At 38.0% G+C, this 19,851-nt stretch overlaps 1 protein-coding gene across 2 annotated transcripts in view; it reads left to right on the top strand.

Moving 5' to 3' along the window:
- CREBRF (CREB3 regulatory factor) overlaps positions 1 to 19,851 on the top strand; it is a 57,487-nt gene that overhangs the window by 14,295 nt on the left and 23,341 nt on the right. For both annotated transcript variants that reach the window (XM_077895516.1, XM_077895517.1), the window contains exons 2-6: positions 4,853 to 5,058; positions 7,079 to 7,204; positions 9,101 to 10,187; positions 17,014 to 17,208; positions 18,700 to 18,889. In XM_077895516.1, coding sequence (XP_077751642.1) covers positions 5,050 to 5,058; positions 7,079 to 7,204; positions 9,101 to 10,187; positions 17,014 to 17,208; positions 18,700 to 18,889 — 1,607 coding nt within the window. In that variant the 5' untranslated portion in view covers positions 4,853 to 5,049. The remainder of the gene's footprint in view (positions 1 to 4,852; positions 5,059 to 7,078; positions 7,205 to 9,100; positions 10,188 to 17,013; positions 17,209 to 18,699; positions 18,890 to 19,851) is intronic.

Raw genomic sequence — 19,851 nt, 5'->3', positions numbered from 1 at the left:
AACTTCCTCTTTTCTCTTTTGGCTAGTCTAATATAGTTAAATTAACACAAGACAGATTAACAAGAGAAAAAAAAATTAATTTCGTATATATGGAAGCTCATCAAAATATGAGATTCAAAGAAATGACCAAAGCCAGCAGCTTTTATACCTTTTAGACAAAGAAGCAATAAGAGTTAAGAATTGACAAGACAAAAAAAAAAAAAAAGAATTGACAAGACAAAGATGTTTGGGCTTGGGGTAGCAAATTAATGAAGAAATAACAAGGTTTATTTATACAGTCTTCTTGGCCCTGAATTGCCTCTCTGGTGGTAAGGATGCCTTCGTCTCCCAGGTGTAGAGGAAGGCACATGGGGAAATTTATTTCTTGTTTTCAGGGGGACAGAGGAGGGTCGGTGTCTTTCTTGGACTAGCTCTTTCTTCAGTAACTTCAATTAAAAACAATATGCCAGGGTGGCATATTTTGGGGTGGCCTACGCCAAACTGCATCACATTGTTTCAGAGAGAGCTAGTTTTCTGTTAATATTTTCCTGTGCCTAGGAGAGCTGTTGTTGAATAGTTTTGAATGAGCCAACGTGCAGAAAATCTGTTGACAAATATTCTGATAGACAACAATCTTCTCTCCCTTGAATAACCTGTAAAACTCTATTGGGAACTGATGAGCCAGAGTTGTGAATAAAAGGAATTCATGGGGTACCTAGGTGGCTCAGTTGATTAAGTGTCTCCCTTTGGCTCAGGCTGTGATCCAGGGCGTGCTGTCAGCAGGGAATCTGCTCCTCCCTCTCCCTCTTTGCTCTCTCTTAAGTAAATAAATCTTTTTTTTTTTTTTTATAAAGGAATTCATAACTAGGGGAATTAATTTAGCCTTTCCTTTAAGGTGTTGTGATTTTGTTGTCATTGTTTTAAATAGCACTAGTCTTGAGGCCTGCTTTTGAGGGCAGGGTAGAGGATTTTAGAATCCAGTAAGTTTGGGAAATTCTATCTCCTCTAGCTACCTGCTGGTGATTTATAATGCACATTAGCATTCTAGCATCTTAAGGTTTGCAAGAAGTCCTGCATAAAGGCAGAATATCAGTTTTAATGTGTTTTCCAAACTTCATAACCCTTTTTGTTGAATAGCCATTTAACATTTCTTGAAACAAGTATTTCTTAGATTACAGATTGGGAAATGAGACCATTGCTTTTAAAGTATATAACTTTAGTATCAAAGCTTTGAGTAACATATGGGTATTCTTGAGCCCAAAGAAGTGTGAAGGCATCCTGATAAAAAGCAAGTGGTTACACTTGTTATTTGACCATCTAAACATTAATGTACTCTTTGTATATGTTTCCCTGGTATAGGAGATGGTTTGGGAGCAGTATATCATTATGGAAGATTCTGTAAAATGGTAATTGCTGTAGAAACCTTTATTTTTTCTTTCCCTTCCATTTCTGGGTGGGGAATTTTGTTCATGATTTTTTCACAATAAGCATATAGAATGATACCAAGCATTTTGGAAAATGGGTGCAAAACCTTGGAGATAAAGATAATTGGTTGTGATCTTGGCTCATTAGTTTTAGAAAATGAAAAGACCTTCTGTTGGGGGGAGAATTGGCCCTTCCCCCATCCTGTTTGCTGCTACCTGAAAGCCTGGAAGAAGCAACAAAGGACCCTTAACTATCCCAGGAGGAAAAAAAAACAAAAACAAAACAAAAAAAAAAACTATCCCAGAAGAATGTGCTCAACTCTTTACGTGGTGGATACCCTCTCTTTGGGAATTGGTGTCTTTAAAACACTTAACCCTGTTGCCAATAGCTGTCACAGATGTTGAGTTTCTGAGATGGACTAGCTGTGGATCAAAAGAAAGCATTGGCAAAATATACCTATTGATAATAACCTTTCAAATTTATTTTATTAGTACATCCTAATTTAATATCTCATTCAATTCTCATAACATCCCTGTAATATAGTTAGAGGAGAATAATTATGATTCTTCAATTGAGTGCTAAGGCATAAATTTAAATAACTTGCTCAAATTCATAAGGCTGCTTAGTTTTAATTATGGCATCAAAACTGGATTCCAGGTCTCCTGTCAAGTGCTACAAACAAGTGCTCTTTTTGCTGACTGCATTGACAAATTAGTTTTGATGTTAAGCGTTTAAATAAAAATTTAAAGGTTTCTCCTGTTATGCAAAAGCAGAGGGCTCCTATGAAACCTTTCATAAGTGGAAATGGCATAAAGCAGAGAAGCACTTACCATTAATTATGTGTAAAAGTTTTGAGCATTCCCAGGCCAGAGAATAACCTCTCATAGGATTTTATGATACCTTAGGATACATCTTGCTAACGTATGCACAAAACAAATCTAGATAAAGCCCAGATGTTCAGAGACACAGTTCAGAGCTGTTGCAGATTTGTACTGAGATGCTGAGTGGTTCCCAGGGAAGGAGTTGAATGGGGCACCTGCTGCTCTGCTTGGGGTCTTGTGCTGCCTCTGTAAGGGTCCAATGCACAATGTACGTGTAACACTATTTTCATAAAAACAAAAATCCTCTTTGGATTTCTTTCAGTTAGCAAAACCAGGTACCAATGTAGATCTTTGTTAAAGCAAAGTGGTGTAACATGAACTTCAAAAGTGGGGTTACCTGTTTTGCATTTTTATTTTATAGTTTTATGGCTTAAAATATTTGGTGCCTAGGGCAGCCCGGGTGGCTCAGCCTTTTGGCGCTGCCTTCAGCCCAGGGCATGATTCTGGGGACCGGGATCAAGTCCCGCGTTGGGCTCCCTGCATGGAGCCTGCTTCTCCCTCTGCCTGTGCCTCTGCCTCTCTCTCTGTCTCTCCCATGAATATATAAATAAAATCTTTTAAAAAAAATTTGGTGCCTAGAAAACTAGTAATAGTTGTGTTTTCTTTCGAGAAATGAGAAAATGAGACTTAAAAAGATTGACCTACCCACTGTGATATAGTTTGCAAGTGAGAGCTACAACTAGAACTTGGCCATTTTTTTGTAGTGTTTTGATGAACCAAGCTGTGGTAGATGGTGTCTTTAGTTGATGGCAGTAAGTATTTGTTGAATAGGATTTAATCTTTTCTTGAGGCTTCAGCCCTGTTTCTTAGTAAGGGTAAACCTCATGTTTTAGAGAATATCAAACTTTTTTCCCAGATCCAGGTTATAGGCCAGGATTATATTGACCCACTTCACTGATTGCATCACTTGAGTCATATACCTTTTTGGAGTCTAAGAAATAGGTCTAGAAAAGGCAACCCACTGGAGCACCTGGATTGTTCAGTCCATTAAGCATCAAACTCCTAATTTCGGCTCAGGTCATGATCTCAGGGTTGTGAGATCAAGCCCCACGTCACTTAAGATTCTCTCCTTCTTCCTTCCCCCACCCCTTAAAAATAAGAAAGAAGGAAAAGGCAACTGACTGTGTTACTCACAGGAATCAAGGGAAGAATCAGAACTGAGATTATATATCAGCAGTAGGACCAAGGCATGAGACTGCGTAAGACGGAACCAGACCAGAACTGGCCTTTGGCAGGAGCCTAGACTGTGGCATTGGATTGAGATGCATAGTTAAATCTGTTTCTAGGCCCAGGATAGGCACTTGATGGTGTTTCCTAGGCTAGAACAGCAAGGTAGGAATGACAGCCCACCAGAGGAGTGAGCCTAGCAAAGATCCAGAAAATAGAAATGGCTGTCAATTTATTAATCTAATTAAGTGGAACAATTATTGACTCTCTTGTTGACAACCTCTTGTTCTGCAGAGGCCTTTGAAATTGATGCAATGTACTGCTCTAACCCTCTCTAGTCCAGATGTGATACGTTTGGAGCAGTTTGGTTTAACTTGGCTTTTTGCATCAATCTAAGAAACAATACTGCAACTAGCCTGAATGAGAGCAAGGTGTTGAGTGTAAGACAGTGATTCTCAAATTTTAGAGAGAATCGGAATTGCCTAGAGGGCTTGTTAAAACATATAACTGGGAGAAACACTCCCAGAGTTTCTGCTTTAGTTGGTCTGGGCTGGAGCCTAAAATTTTGCAATTGTAACAAAAACCAAGTTGTTGCTGGTCCTGGGATCACACTTTGAGGACCACTAATCTAGGAATAGATGATGAAGTGGATATAAACTGTTTAGTTACTCTTAATTAAGGCCTTCACAGAGGAGGGAAAAGGGAATTAGCATTTAAATTTAAGTTTCTGCCACAATTAAGACTCTGTGCTAGGTGATTTGCCATCATTACTTAATCTAACCCTTAAAACCCTCTGCAGATGGAAATTTTCCTATTTTCCCCCACAGCATAAACATGTTAAAAACTTACTGGAATAATTCTTACTTCAAGGACAGCTTTCACTTCTAACTTAAAGCATAATGTTGCATATGCCATTATGAATGTGATTTAATGCAGAGGATGTGTTAAATTCCATTGTTGGCTTTTAGATGTTTATTACTCTTCTTATAGATTTATAAGAGATACAAAATGTAGATTAGTTTTGTAGTAATGATTATACAATAGATGGAATTAAGGGTTCAGACATACTTTCTCATATAGAACATAAAGTGAACAAGAGCTTTACTCTAACATTAGGTATAATACATCTTTCAGATCACAAGAAAAGATAAGCCTCGTTAATTTTGTCAGGGTGTTTTCATTCTTTTTTTAATGTTGCCAATTGATTATTGACCTGTCCATTTTAAGAAACAAATAAAGAGAGGAATGATGAATTTCAGAATAGTTGATACTAAGAAATGACCAAATTCTTGAGATTGCAAAGATAAGACTCCTTTAAAGTGTTCTTTGTTAATGTCATTTTTGAAAGGTCAACTTTTTAATGGTGTTCAGTGAAGTTACTTTGTGCTCTTGTTTGACAGATTCACACAGAAATTTTTAAAAAAGTAAAAAGCAAAAGCAGCGATCCAAGCATTTGAATTGAAGGCATTCCGGGAAAACCTGCCATTTATTGTGAAAATCGTCTTTGATCTTGAAATTAAAAGTAAACCTGGAAAGGAATTTACAAACGAGGAAAAAAAAAAGTTTGGGATCGGACTCACAGGATCTGGGCTTGGAAATGCCTCAGGTAAATCATACAGAGTAGGTGCAAAGTTTTATATTTTCCCTACTGCAGAAAGTCAATACCACTGGTTCTGTAAGTTCTCTGAATCTTAACACAACTTGACCAACTCCCTTTTTAAGACATTTTACTTCTGATCTCAGCTATTTCTGAATATGTGTCCTTCCTTCCTTTGCTCTCATTTCCTCTTTTGCTACAGCTTTGAAATTATTTTAATGAACTTGACGCTGGAAGCATGTTGAATGCGAAGTTGTTTAGAAAGGGGGCGGATCTGCTGGCTTTATGGAGGCTCACCCAACTCCCCTGAAAATTAATTTGCCACAGAAAGCCCACTTCCATCTCCTTGTCTACTTCTGATTCCCAGTCATACCTTTCCATTTATGCCTACTGAATTTAAAAGTAGTTAAGAGGAAATAGAGATTTCAACCTTTCTCTTTCATACACATACATATACTATATATATATATATACACACACACACACACATTCATACACACACACACCTACAAAAGATTACTAAGAATGATTATATCTATTTATATTATGGTAACTACTTTGAATCGATCAGTTCTGGTTTGAGGCAATCATTGAAATAATAAATGAAATCCTGTTTGTCCCCACTGCACATCAGATTTCTTCCTGTCTTCCTTCAGTGGTTAGCTCTTACCCTCTTCCCTCTTTGGGTTCAGTGCTGAGGAGAAACCTAGAAATAAGGAGAGGACAGGAACTCTTAGGTAGCTTCATGTAGAGCCAGGCAGAATTATGCCTTGAGCACAGAAAATAAGCAACTTGCCAGGATTTTCCAGTGGCTCAGAGGTAAAGAAAGGGGATTTGCTAGCTGATATTAAGAAGACCAGTGGCCTAGCCTCCACCCCAGTCCCTGGGCCAAGTAGACTACACATACTGATTTAGAGCTCTTTCCCATTCAGCGCTTAATTTCCTATTTATGGAATACTTGAAGCTAGAGCTATAACACTCTTATTTTGAGCTTGTGGCTTGATAGGGTTGGGGAAAATCAGAGAAAGAAAAGAATGGGTTGGGAAGTACCAGTGAGGAAAAACATTATAGGAGAGTGTGTAAGAAGGCCGGTCTGTGGTAAGTAGAAAGTATATGAATAGGGAAATGTAAGCAAATAGACGAATAGAATTTTTTAAAGTTTCAGCAAAAACTTGCAGAATAAGAACAAAAGGGCAAAGAGGTAATTTTTTATTGCTTTGCAACCTCTTCCTTCATCCAAGTTAGATTTCAGAGTGAGGCCTTTCACTTGTTTGGGTTGCTTTAGGAGTGTGGCCTGGCTTTCCCTCTGGAGTGATTTATATAGATGTTGAAATGGAAAAGGGGGATGGCGAGAAAAGGGGCATCAACTCTGTGTGCCAAGTCTTTTTTCCCTTATTTATTACAAAATGAATTATAACCTTTTTCTGGGATCAAGATTAAGGCTATTGAGCTCATGCCAAGTTTCTGGTCTTACCAGTAAGATTTTTGGATATTTGGCTGATCCTATCTCCATCACCACATTCCTGGAGACATTGTTTGCACTAGAGGTGCCCAAATTGTCTTCCAGCTTGTTTGGGGAAATAAGACCTTAGACTCACTTAGGAGTACAGAATAAGACCAGCTTGCTATCTCTGCAGACCCCAGGAAATAGGGAATTCTCCACATTGAAGAGTTAGAAGAAGGAGTGGTGTTAGAGATGGATTTGAAGAAATGTTCTATAGCTGAATAAAGTACTCATTCGGTATTGAACGCTGATTCTAGTGGCTAAATAAGTTTTAGTTTTTAGAAGTTAGGTGTTAGTAACAGTTGCCACTATTTCTTTTTCTGTTTTTAATGCATCTTCATTATTTTCCTAATTTAAGTTCACAACTTAATGCTAGTTAAATATCTCAAATGTGCTAAAGAGTAGAAAATATACAGAATTGTTGTGAAAATAATAAATTAGTAGGTGTGGGAGCAGGGCTTATGTGTAATAAATTGGCCTTGGAGTAGGCTTTAACTTTCTAAAGTTAAAATCATTCTGTTGCAGCCTAGTGTAAGCGGAATGGATCCGCCTTTTGGGGATGCCTTTCGAAGCCACACCTTTTCAGAACAGACACTAATGAGCACAGATCTCTTAGCAAACAGTTCAGATCCAGATTTCATGTATGAACTGGTAAGTAGCATTTTCTTGGATTCTGCTTTAATTGATTTGGGGTAAAAATGTTATCATATACTTGTTTTTAATTTATGAATGCCTAAAAAGAAAAAAGAATGTCAAGCTTGGTTCTTGTGACTGTCAGCCTAGTAATTTTAGATGGCTTTATGAATGCATTGAAAATAGTAAGAGGAGTGGAGGGGAGGTGGGTGAGGGGGTGGGTGAAACAGGTGAAAGAGATTAAGAGTATACTTAACTATGATGAGTACTGAGTAATGTATAGAATTGTTGAATCACTATATTGTACACCTAAAACTAATATAACAGTGTATGTTATTTATACTGCAATTTAAAAATGTGTATATGATTATACAAATAAATATGGTATTTTTATATACATGTATGTGCACATACACGTAAGAAAAAATGTGAGAGGAAAGTATATCTAAATATCTTCAAGTCCAGTTTTTGCTGATGAGGATGGGAAGCTGTCTTTTTTGATATACCTAACCCCTAGAGGACTCTTCAACGGAGATATTTAGAAATGATAACACTGAGCAAAGCATATAACACAGAGAATGTGAGGTAAAAATAGCAATTCCAAGTAGTATACTTATCACTTATTCTTTTTTTTTTTTTTTAAGATTTTATTTATTTATTCATAGAGACACAGCTAGAGAGAGAGGCAGAGACACAGGTAGAGGGAGAAGCAGGCACCACGCAGGGAGCCTGATGTGGGACTCAATCCCGGGTCTCCAGGATCACACCCTGGGCTGCAGGCGGCGCTAAACCGCTGCGCCACCGGGGCTGCCCCCTTATCACTTATTCTTAAGATAAATAGACACCTGCGATTCCTAAGAACATTTAAAAAATAACTTTAATTATGGCTTAAGCAACATGGAAGTATATGAAAACTGAATCATTGAATTGTACACTTAATACAATTTTGTGTATTGAATTTTGTGGTCTGCAAACTGTACTTCGTTAAAGCTGTTAGAACACACACACACACACACACATATGCAAAAACTAAACAAGAATAGCCCCAAATAAATGGAAAAATCAAAGCGGGACAAAACAAACTGGAAAAATGAAAATTTCCTCATTTCCTTCCTGAACCTCCACCTTCTAAACCTATTCCCCAAAGATAAGTACTCCTAACAGAGTTTTTCTGTTCATATATAAATATATGAGTATTTTAAATTGGATGACACATTCATAGATACAGTATTCTGTAACTTAATCCTTTTAATGTAAAGACATATGTGAGCAGCCTCTCATGCTAGTACATTAGACTGCATTCTTTACTGCATTCTTTTTAATGGCTGCACAGTCTCACTGACATTTTTTAAATCCTATCTCTATTCATGAGGCGTATCACACTCCTGAGGAGTATTGTAGTTCCCATGCCCAGGCGTTGTTAACAAGGGCTTACCAAAGATCTTATCCTTCTGTGATGGAGTTTCAACTCTTCTTTGGTTTGCACTTTGCCTCTATATTTCAGTTCTCACTTAAGAAGACAGATTCTTCTGTGATTAAGGTAAGGTCTTCATTATTTGCTTTGTAATTGAAACTTATTTCAAAGGAGATCCCCAAATCCTTCTAAGTCAAAGATCAGGAAATGTAAACCTTTTTCAGGAAGAGTGTTTATAGTAAAGTTCAAGAGCCCTTGATATTTAGACCATACCTAAGCCTCTCAAGGGACATATTTCTCTCCCCCCCCCCCTTTTTTTTCCTTGCCCAAGGAAATGATATTATATGGACTGGTAAAGTGACATGTAAATAGCCTTTATCTTAAAATAAAACAGAACAGAGGTCAAGTAATGATTTATCAATTTGGTACATGGGTGTGAGGATGGAGGTGAATATTTCTTTCCTAAAATATGGTGTGTAATTTTTTTAAACTTTTCTCAGGATAGAGAGATGAACTATCAACAGAATCCTAGAGACAACTTCCTTTCTTTGGAGGACTGCAAAGATATTGAAAATCTGGAGTCTTTCACAGATGTCCTGGATAATGAGGGTGCCTTGACCTCAAACTGGGAACAGTGGGATACATACTGTGAAGACTTAACAAAGTACACCAAACTAACTAGCTGTGACATCTGGGGAACAAAAGAAGTGGATTACTTGGGTCTTGATGACTTTTCTAGCCCTTACCAAGATGAAGAGGTCATAAGTAAAACTCCAACTCTGGCCCAGCTGAATAGTGAGGATTCTCAGTCTGTTTCCGATTCCCTTTATTACCCTGATTCACTTTTCAGTGTCAAACAGAATCCCTTGCCCTCTTCATTCCCTAGTAAAAAGATCTCAAACAGAGCAGCTGCCCCTGTGTGTTCTTCTAAGACTCTTCAGGCTGAGGTCCCTTTGTCAGACTGTGTCCAAAAAGCAAGTAAACCCACTTCAAGCACACAGATCATGGTGAAGACCAACATGTATCATAACGAAAAGGTGAACTTTCATGTTGAATGTAAAGACTATGTAAAAAAGGCAAAGGTAAAGATCAACCCAGTGCAGCAGAGCCGGCCCTTGTTGAGCCAGATTCACGCAGATGCAGCAAAGGAGAATACCTGCTACTGTGGTGCAGTAGCAAAGAGACCAGAGAAAAAAGGGATGGAGCCTCTTCAGGGTCATGCCACTCCAGCTTTGCCTTTTAAAGAAACCCAGGAACTATTACTCAGTCCCCTGTCCCAGGAGGGTCCTGGGTCAATTGCAGCGGGAGAGAGTAGCAGCCTTTCTGCCAGCACATTGGTCTCAGATTCATCCCAGAAAAAAGAAGAGCACAATTACTCCCTTTTTGTCTCCGACAACTTGGGTGAACAGCCAACCAAATGCAGTCCTGAAGAAGATGAGGAAGACGAGGAGGATGTTGATGATGAGGACCATGATGAAGGATTTGGTAGTGAGCATGAACTTTCTGAAAATGAGGAGGAAGAAGAAGAGGAAGAGGATTATGAAGATGACAAAGATGATGATATTAGTGACACTTTCTCTGAGCCAGGTATGGCAATGCTTGGAGGCTTACCAAACTGACCTTTCTCCTATTGAGATATCGATGGTTTCTTTATCTTAGTTTGGGGATTCAATTCAAGATATTCAATTAATATCTTGGCTCAGATATATAATTGCTTTTTTTCTATTCAGGCAGTTCTAAAATAATCACTTTTGCTCATATAGTGATTCATAGGCTGATTCTTCAAGGGCTTCTTAATTTATCTTATGTTAAGGGACTTAATTTGTTACTCTCTGAGAAGCTGTGCAAAGATGCCAAGAATTGATCGATTAAAAAAATGTTCTATTTATATACATGTCCCTCTATTATAATTGAGGCAGGTTAGGAGTGTCCACATGGTAAACCAAGTAATGATGGTTTATATTACTCATGCTTATAACCAACAAGGCCTACTTAATGAATAATGTAAAAAAAGAGCTTTTTCGTGTCTGCCATCTTTCCATTCACACAGTATTTTTCCATTTAAGAAAAATACATGCTGTAATTTAATGAGCATGAAGGATACTCTGCTTTATTTATATACAGTACATATAAATAAAAGGGAAAAAGAAAATGAAACTTGAGGGAACTGATTCACTTCATTTAGCATTTACATGCTTGGGCTGTTGCCACTGTTGGCTTGTGCAGTATTTATGAAAATGGTATTGCCAAGTGGCACACAGTTTAAAATGCAGAAAGAAGCGAAGATCTTCAAATTTTTAAAAAAGTTATTCAAAGTTTTCTTCAAAATTATTTTCTTCAAAAATAGTGTTGATGCTGTAACTTGTACGTAAAAATAAGTTATTTTTAAAACCTTAGAAATTGTCAGAGACCCCTTTTGTTATAATTACTGGAATTTTTGGCAGTGTAAAGATTGGTATTTAATTTTCAGAAAGGTTTTTAAGGCATAGTAGCTATATTGTAGCCAGTAAAGTACTACTACTGCTGAAAGACTTTCCTTTAGTGAAATCTATTACACAAATGCTTAGATTTGTGTCTTGGACACAATCAAGTTGTTTGACTTGGGTAGAGTTTCAAGTACAGAAAAGGTACTTTAATCTGGTGGAAAAGGGCTTATGCCTTTTTTTGGTTTACTTTAGAACTCTAGATAGAACAATTATTTTCTCTACTTAGAAAAATTTTCCTCTTAACAAATTAATAAAATCTGCTTCGAGGGGCACTTTGGGTGGCTTAGTTTGTTGACCATGTGACTCTTAATCTCAGAGTTGTGAGTTCAAGCCCCACGTTGGGTGTAGGGATTACTTAAAATAAAATCTGTAGGGACACCTGGTGGCTCAGTAATTGAGCATCTACCTGTAGCTCAATCCCGGGCTCATGATCCCGGGCCCCTGGGATTGAGTCCCACATCATGTTCTCCACAGGGAACCTGCCTCTCCCTCTGCCTACGTCTCTGCCTCTCTCTCTCTCTCTCTCTCTCTCTCTCTCTCGCTCTCATAAATACATTTTTAAAAAAATCTTTTAAAAATCTGCTTTGAGAAGTTTCAGGGAAGGTTGTCTTTATAGCTAGTGCTGAGTTATATAGCTCCCTCTCATGGGAAGACCAGAGTGCTATGAGTGGCCTTTAAGGTCTCACCAATCAGTGCTGTTGCTTTGAGTTCCATATTTAGGATCATGGTAGGAGGTAGGGGAAGGGTGAGACAAAGACGAGATGGGTAATAACTAAGGGAAATAGAAAGTGTGGAGAAAGAGGAGTTTTTCCCTGTGGGTGCTCAAAGGAACATGTAAATCAGAGGGAGTCAGTAAATTCCACTGTCTACAGGACTGTACTGTCTACCTCACTTCTGGTTGTAGTTTTGCTTTTCTTGGGCTTTCAACTCACCCTTTATCTTTTAATGTGTTTTTACCTGGATAAATTGTGTTGAGAGATGAGTAGGTCTGTGAAGAGAGATCACTTAGTAAGTTGACTCTCATTTCCGTTTTGTCAGCCTTTAGACTCTCATAGGGAAGGGGGACCAGTGTTATAGTTGGTGTTGTCCTGTCATGCCACATTCTCTTGCCTTGTCTCTGGTAGAAGAATCCCGATTTGTGAGCTTCTTGGTGTTAACCAACACTACTTTGAAACAGATGCATTGGCTGGTAAAACTCTCCTCTTGGCTCTGTTTAACAATGCTAAATGTTTGGATGGTATTTAATTCACTCACTTCCAGTTGACTTGAAGTAAAGCCTCTTTGGTTAGTATTACTTGGGCAGTTTTCACAAGTTTTTTTTTAAATATTTTATTTATTCATGAGAGAGAGAGAGAGAGAGGCAGAGACACAGGCAGAGGGAGAAGCAGGCTCCATGCAGGGAGCCCGATGCAGTACTCGATCCTGGGTCTCCAGGATCAAGCCCTGGGCTGAAGGCAGTGCTAAGCCGCTGAGCCACCCGGGCTGCCCAGTTTTCACAAATGTTAATGAATGTGACATGATTTAACCACAATGTCAACACAGTTCTCTGGTATTATTTGGGCTTTATTCACATTGGCTAATGAAAATTTTCCTTTTTCTTGGAAGAAAGAGCTAAACAAGTGACTTCAGGAATGCAAAAATGAATTATTCGTGAGAAGCAGGAAGAAATTCTTTGAAGCAGAAAAGTGGGGATAGTTATAGTTTCTTCAGAGTGCTAGTTTTAGAGTAGGTTGATTGGTTTAATTTGCAGCAGTTTACAAAAGCCCTTTTGTGTTGACTAGCTCCCTTGATGCTGTTTCTTGGCAGTTGGCTACAACAGTGCCTGAGCCTACAAAGCTCCAGGAAAGGTGTAAAAAAAAAGAGTTTCAGTCCCTACTCTGGCTTTGCTCCCAAATTTTAATAGAGCCTATTCTGTGGGCAGGCTGTGACTCTTTGGGGTCATTGGGATTACATGGTTGTATAATACTAGGAATTGGGCCCCCAGAATGAAAGTTTATTTTGTAGTCTGTATTAATATTTTTACAATTGACTTTATCAGTAGTCTGAACTAAACAGAGATGTGTGATTAGAATTTTACAGAATGAATATAGCCTTTTTGACTTCTATTTGATAATCATGTCAAGAAGGAATGAGTTAAATCAGTATGGTGTTCAAGCAAATGAAAAGAAAAGAGAAAAGGCTTCATGGGAAATTTTGCATTAAACAAGTAATTGGTTAAAAGAAAAAAATTTTGAGTGCCTACTTCTTTTTCAGGCACTGTATTAGGTATTGCCTATCCAGAGATGAGCAAAACAGACATGACCCTTGTCTTAATGGAACTTAGAGTTGAGTGGGTTTATTTACTATTATGATTTCTTAGTCTTTTAATCTGCTTGTGTGTAGTATGAGTTGGCAAGAGAGATATGCAGGATGAAGAGTTTTCTTAAACCTTATTTGACCGTGGAACTCACTTGGGGATGAAGGCATATCTTATGATAATAGTGTTCCTTAAAACATACTTTGAGAAATATTTAATTACCTTAAATGCTAGACCAATGATCTGGGAATATAATTGTTCTGCATTCTACTTGCTCATGGTGCTCTCTGTATTGAAAAGTGGCCATCTTTAAAAAAAAAAAAAAAAGAAAAGAAAAGTGGCCATCTTTAAGAAACCCATTGTGTGCGTTTGTGTTATGGTGAATTTATGGTGTATGTTATTAGAAAATATTAAAATGTTAAGTCAAAGGAAGCTGATGGCCCTTAAATGCTGTTTTGGAAAAGACTGACCATAGATAAAACTGATAACTAATTTTAGTGGGACAGAAGAAATGAAAATCTTCATTATTCTTTGAATTTAACATGGGATATATGTGAAGAAAAATCCACTTAAACCATTTAACTAGATGGGAACAGGAAGAGTGAGAAGCCTAATAGAAGCTAGACTCCTTGAGGCGTGGGACTGAGTCAGTTCAAGCTCTGCCAAATCACTTAAAGCCTCCATGAGCATGTTTCTTTTTGTAAATGGAGTTAATAACGTCTTTTTTTTACTGTACTCTTGGAAGTCTTAAATGAAATATGTGTAAGTACATTAAATGAGAAGAACAGAGTTTTGCCAAAAATCCAAGCCACCTGAGGGGAGTTGCTAAGTAGGGGAGAGCATCAAATAAATTGTCAGAGGGATGGGATGCCTGAGGAAGCTGTATATGAAAAAAGTTTCCCTTATTCTTTGGGCTAGGGTAGATTTAAATATGGAATACTAGTTTTTTTTTATTTTTTATTGAAGTATAATTGACATATAAAATCCTGTTAGTTTCAGGTATGCATCATAATGATGATATTTTTATACATTACAACATGATCCCCATGATAAGTCTAGTTACGGTCTGCCACCATACAAAGGGTTGGTTTTTTTTGTTTTCTTTGTTTTGTTTTGTTTACTTATTTTTAAAATTTTTGTCTTTTAATTAAAGTATAGGTGATATATGATGTTAATTTCAGTGTGTAGTATAGTGAGTCAACATTTTTATACATTACAAAATAATCCCTACATTAAGTCTAGTTGCCATCTGTCACCATACAAAATTATTACACTATTATTGACTGTTCCCTAAGTTGTAATTTATATCCCATGACTTACTTATTTTGTAACTGGAAATTTATACGTCTTAATCCCCTTTACCTATTTTGCCCAACCACCCCACCCCCCAGCCACTTCCCCTTCTGTAGCTTATCTGTGGTTTGTTTTTTGTATCTGTGAGTCTATTTTGGTTTGTTTGTTTTGGTTTTTTTTTTTGTGGAATGCCAGTTCTTGACACTGGTAGGAAGTTGGGAGTGGTTTTGTTGGTCTGTCTGCCTGTGTTAAGCCATTCTTGGTTAATCTGTGTGAGCCAGTAGTTTCTTCGAACCAGTAAGTTTTTCTTGGCCTGGGGGTGCCAGGCGTTTTGAAAAAGCCATTTCTGGTGGCACAATGTGGCCCTTGCACCTTTCCCAAAGCTAGGCTGATTGCTGGAACAAGATGAAATCCTTTTAAAGTATCACATTGGCACAAATAAATAGGCCAAAGTTGCTGCTTTATCTAACACGATTTTTTAAAAATCAGACTTCTAGAAACAATTGTGGCTCAACTTGTACATCATTTCTTTTTTTTTTTTAATTTTTAAAAATGTTTTATTTATTTGAGGAAGAGAGTGAGAGAGCATGAGCAGGGGGTAGGGATAGAGAGAGAAGCAGACTCCCCACTGAGCAGGGAGCCTGATGTGGGGCTCTATCCCGGGACCCTGGGATCATGACCTGAGCCAAAGGCAGAAACTTAACTGACTGAGCTGCCCAGGTGCCCTATGCATCATTTCAAACTAAAGTTGACTGTCACACTCCTTGCCATATCGTTTTAAACTACCACATGTGCGCTTTAATTCTGTTAATACCAGCAGTGCTACAGAAGCTTCTCTTGATTGTTGCCCTGAAATCATTCTGGTTTCCGAATTGAAAGGTTATGTTAATTGAAGTATAATAAGTATAAGTATGAAAATTCACCCTTCTTTAAGTGTACATTTCTGTGAGATTGACAAGTGCATGTAGTGGTGGTAACCACTACCAGCATCGAGAAACAGAAGAGTTTGATCACCCCTCAAATTTCCCTTGTGTTCCAGGGAACTCCGTAACTCCTTGGAGTTAAACTCCATGGCTCCCTCCACCCCCACCTCCTGGCAATCACTTTTTAGTTTTTCCTATAGTTTCGCCTTTTACAGAATGTCATATAAATGGAGCCATGTTTCTGATTCTTAATCTCTTGAAGAAAACCTGGTAAAATTCTGAAATTCCTTTTTCCAAAACGTGCAGATGTCATCACTTTCTTAGTGTCAGTTCCCGAGGAATCATGTTTTTAGGAGAAAAAAGTGGTCATTTTGCTTGGCTAATGCTGCCTAACTTTTCCTGTCACCTTAGGGTTATATACATCCTATATGGGGCTCATCTCCACTCCCCCATGTACCTAGCAGTAATGATGTGTGGAGTATACTAAGGTGGGCATTCTCTGGGGATATTTAGATTTGTAGGTCATCCTGCGTGAGGTCTGACCAGCAGTTCTAGCAGCTTAGAATTAAGTATTTTCTGAAACTCCCATTAATAAGGAAAATAACTTCTTAAAAAGTGAAGTAAATGCAGATTGCTTCCAGTAAAATATTAGACTAGACATATATGTTTTTATTTGAGAGCCTGTGCAAGAACTCTCATACTTTTACAAAAGGGGTAGGTTAGGAGGTAGGCAGCAAAGCCCTCTACTGCCTCACAAAATTCTATATGGTAGGATACCATCTTAGAAATGCACATACCTGTCTGGGAATGTTTTAGATGCATAAATTTTAGGAGGAAGGCATTTAAATCATAGTGTAGTATCTTAGTACCACGATCTAATGGTACATTTGACATTCCTAGAGCTATATATTTTACTTTTTTTTTTTTATATGATAGTCACAGAGAGAGGCAGAGACATAGGCAGAGGGAGAAGCAGGCTCCATGCACTGGGAGCCCGATGTGGGATTCGATCCTGGATCTCCAGGATCGCGCCCTGGGCCAAAGGCAGACGCCAAACTGCTGCGCCACCCAGGGATCCTGAGCTATATATTTCATTATTCTCTCATGAGAGCCTATCTAAAGATACAAAAAAAAGATGTCATATACTAACTTACAAAAACCAAAGAGAAATATTAGGATAAACAATATAGTTATCTCTGTTAGTAATCTCTGAATATTTTATGACTTCGAGATCTCCATATTTAAAATCACTATAGACCTGGTCTGTTATCTTTGACATGCCAATGATATTTTCAGATGAAAGGAAATATATCAGGTGACAAATAGAAGAGACCTTTTTATTTGCCCTGATTGCTTTATTGAAATTTGTGGAACTTAAAAAATTGGGGGCGGGGGGCTCTCCTCTTTTTTTTAAGGCTATGAAAATGATTCTGTGGAAGACTTGAAGGAGATGACTTCAATATCTTCTCGGAAGAGAGGTAAAAGAAGGTACTTCTGGGAGTATAGTGAACAGCTCACCCCATCACAGCAAGAGAGGATGCTGAGGCCATCTGAATGGAACCGAGACACCTTGCCAAGTAATATGTATCAGAAAAATGGCTTACATCATGGTAAGTGGGAATTGTCAATTTTAAAGTGTCACTTTAAATAGAAATCATAAACCATAATATTTACTCAGTGTAAATTCTTAGTTACGTATTCAGCCTTTACTACCAAAATGGAGAGAGGGGAACAGTAGAGCTGCTATATTTGCTATCATTGCAGACACTCACGAATAGCTTTTACCAGTGGTGAGAGCCATCACTTAAACAGGGAGGAAGGTCTGTGCAGAAGTGATTTCTATCACTTCCTATTCTACTTATCCTACCCAGGAAATGACCAGGAGCCTGCTGATTGATACCTGGACCTGCCACAGTTGCAATAAACCAGAAGGGTTGGGGAGAAAGGGAATGGACTCCAGCATCTTTCTCTTCCATTCTTGTCCTGTCTCCAGGCTGAAATGTAAACAGGGAGATTGGAATCAAATGGTGGATGGGAAGAGGAGAGAGAGGAAAGGGAATAATTGTAGAGAAAAGAAATGGAGAGAGAAGAGTTGAATGGTAGGAGTCAGGAGAAGCCTATAACATTAGGCCAAGTTTCCAATTATGAACCTAGGAAGATGTAATTAAATAGGATTTCTTCTTTTATTTTTTTATGATCCAAAATCTGTACTGAAAAGAGGGAGGGCGCTAGTAAGCTTGGCACTCAACAGTTTTAGTAATCTCTCATGCTACAGTTGTAAGTTGCTAAGCAATTTTGTTTTGACACAGGAATTATATCAGAAGTATGTTTATGCCTCATTTTCCCTTTCCACTGGCACTCTTTCTGTACTCTACTGTTTCTCAATGAATAGACCTAGTTTTTGCCTTCAGATCAGTTTTCTATGAGAAATGAAAAGACAGGTCCAACAAATAGCTTTAGGTAGCACATAACGAGTACTAGGAAAGTTGTTTGGTGAATTGTAGTTCAGAGGACAGGGCCATCTCTCTTGCCTGCAGTGATAGGGCAAGACCCCTGAGTCTTCTGTAATGTTATTTATCAAACTAATCAAAGAAGAGCTTTCAAAAAAAGCAATCCTTATCTGTTGGCCTTTTTGAGTCCAGCACCAGAGTATATGTTTGAGAAATTTTCGGTCATAGCCTCAAAACATCTTGGTTCCAGTAAGATCTCCTATTTCTTTTCTGGGTGTATATTCTACCCTAGCCCTGATTTTTGGGTGCAGCAAACTTACACTCCAGTCCTGAGGTTTGAGATGCTTGTTACTACCATGCATATAATTAAGATTCTGTCCTACGAGGGCTAGAAACTTTAAGGTGGAGAAGAACTTGGCAAAGACTAGAGCTGTGCCATATTTCCCCTATTTCTTACATTCACAAGGTGGGAAGGAGAGGAGGCTAGTCCTTTTAGCATAGACCGTTAATGTGCTGAGACTTCTGAAACATGTGAAAACTTCTAAAAAAGAAAAAAGAGGGGAGGAAGAAATGTTTTAAAATATGGCTGTAGAATATATCTTTCATGAAATAAAATGATCTAACTTACAGACTTCTTTAAACCATCTCTAGGAAAATATGCGGTAAAGAAGTCACGGAGAACTGACGTAGAAGACCTGACTCCAAATCCTAAAAAACTACTCCAGATAGGCAATGAACTACGGAAACTGAATAAGGTGATTAGCGATCTGACTCCAGTCAGTGAGCTTCCCTTAACAGCCCGGCCAAGGTCAAGGAAGGAAAAAAATAAACTGGCTTCCAGGTAAATGCTAATCACATTCACCTGTGTAAATAAAGTCTAGGCGGTGAGGTTAGACTTTCAGTGAGCTTTTTTTTTTTTTTTTTTTTTTTTTTTTTTTTTTTTTTTTTCAGTGAGCTTTTATAGATGATCGTCAACCATTTATTCAGAAATATGCTTTTATAAATATTACAATGAGAGGATTATAGTTTTTCCTTTGAAAATACAGTATTTATGCTTTGTTTATGCTTCATAATACCAAAAGATGGTATTATGCTTTTAAAGGAGAGAGGTAGGGGTGCCTGGGTGGCTCAGTGGTTGAGCATCTGCCTTTGGCGCAGGTCATGTTCCTTGGGGTCCTAGGATTAAGTCCTGTATCAGTCTCCCTGCAGGGAGCCTGCTTCTCCCTCTGCTTATGTCTCTGCCTCTCTCTGTGTCTTTCATGAATTAAAAAAAAAAAAAAAAAAAAAGTTGAGGGGGAGGTGAATGGACTCAAGTGCATTATAACAATGAAAAATCTTATCATAGTTTCATTTTTTCTGTTTTGTGGTAAGTCAGTTTATTTGAGTATAATTTATTTGAGATAAAGTATATCCCTTTTAATGTATACCTTTATGCATTTTTAAAAGATTTGTTTATTTATTAGAGAGAGAAAGAGAGCACATGTGGAAGCAAGGGGAGGGGCAAAGAGGGAGGGAGGGAGACAATCCCAAGCGGACTCTGGGTTGAGTATTGGAGCCTGATTCAGGGCCCGATCTCACAACCCTGAAATCATGACGTAAGCCAGAACCAAGAGTCCTTTGCTTAACCGACTAAGCCACTCAGGCTCTTCTACACTTTTATAGGTTTTGACAAATGTATCCAATCATACACCACCACAATCAGGATAATATTTTCCATCATCCATTAAAAAATTTCCTCATGCTTCCTTGTAAAGTGAACCTCTAATCCCTCACAACCACTGATTTAACAGTTTTGCTTTTTCT

Source organism: Canis aureus, chromosome 4 (assembly GCF_053574225.1).
Source record: "Canis aureus isolate CA01 chromosome 4, VMU_Caureus_v.1.0, whole genome shotgun sequence".
NCBI lineage: Eukaryota > Metazoa > Chordata > Mammalia > Carnivora > Canidae > Canis > Canis aureus.
The sequence above is the reverse complement of the archived record's forward strand: the minus strand, read 5'-3'. Positions and strand labels throughout refer to the sequence as shown.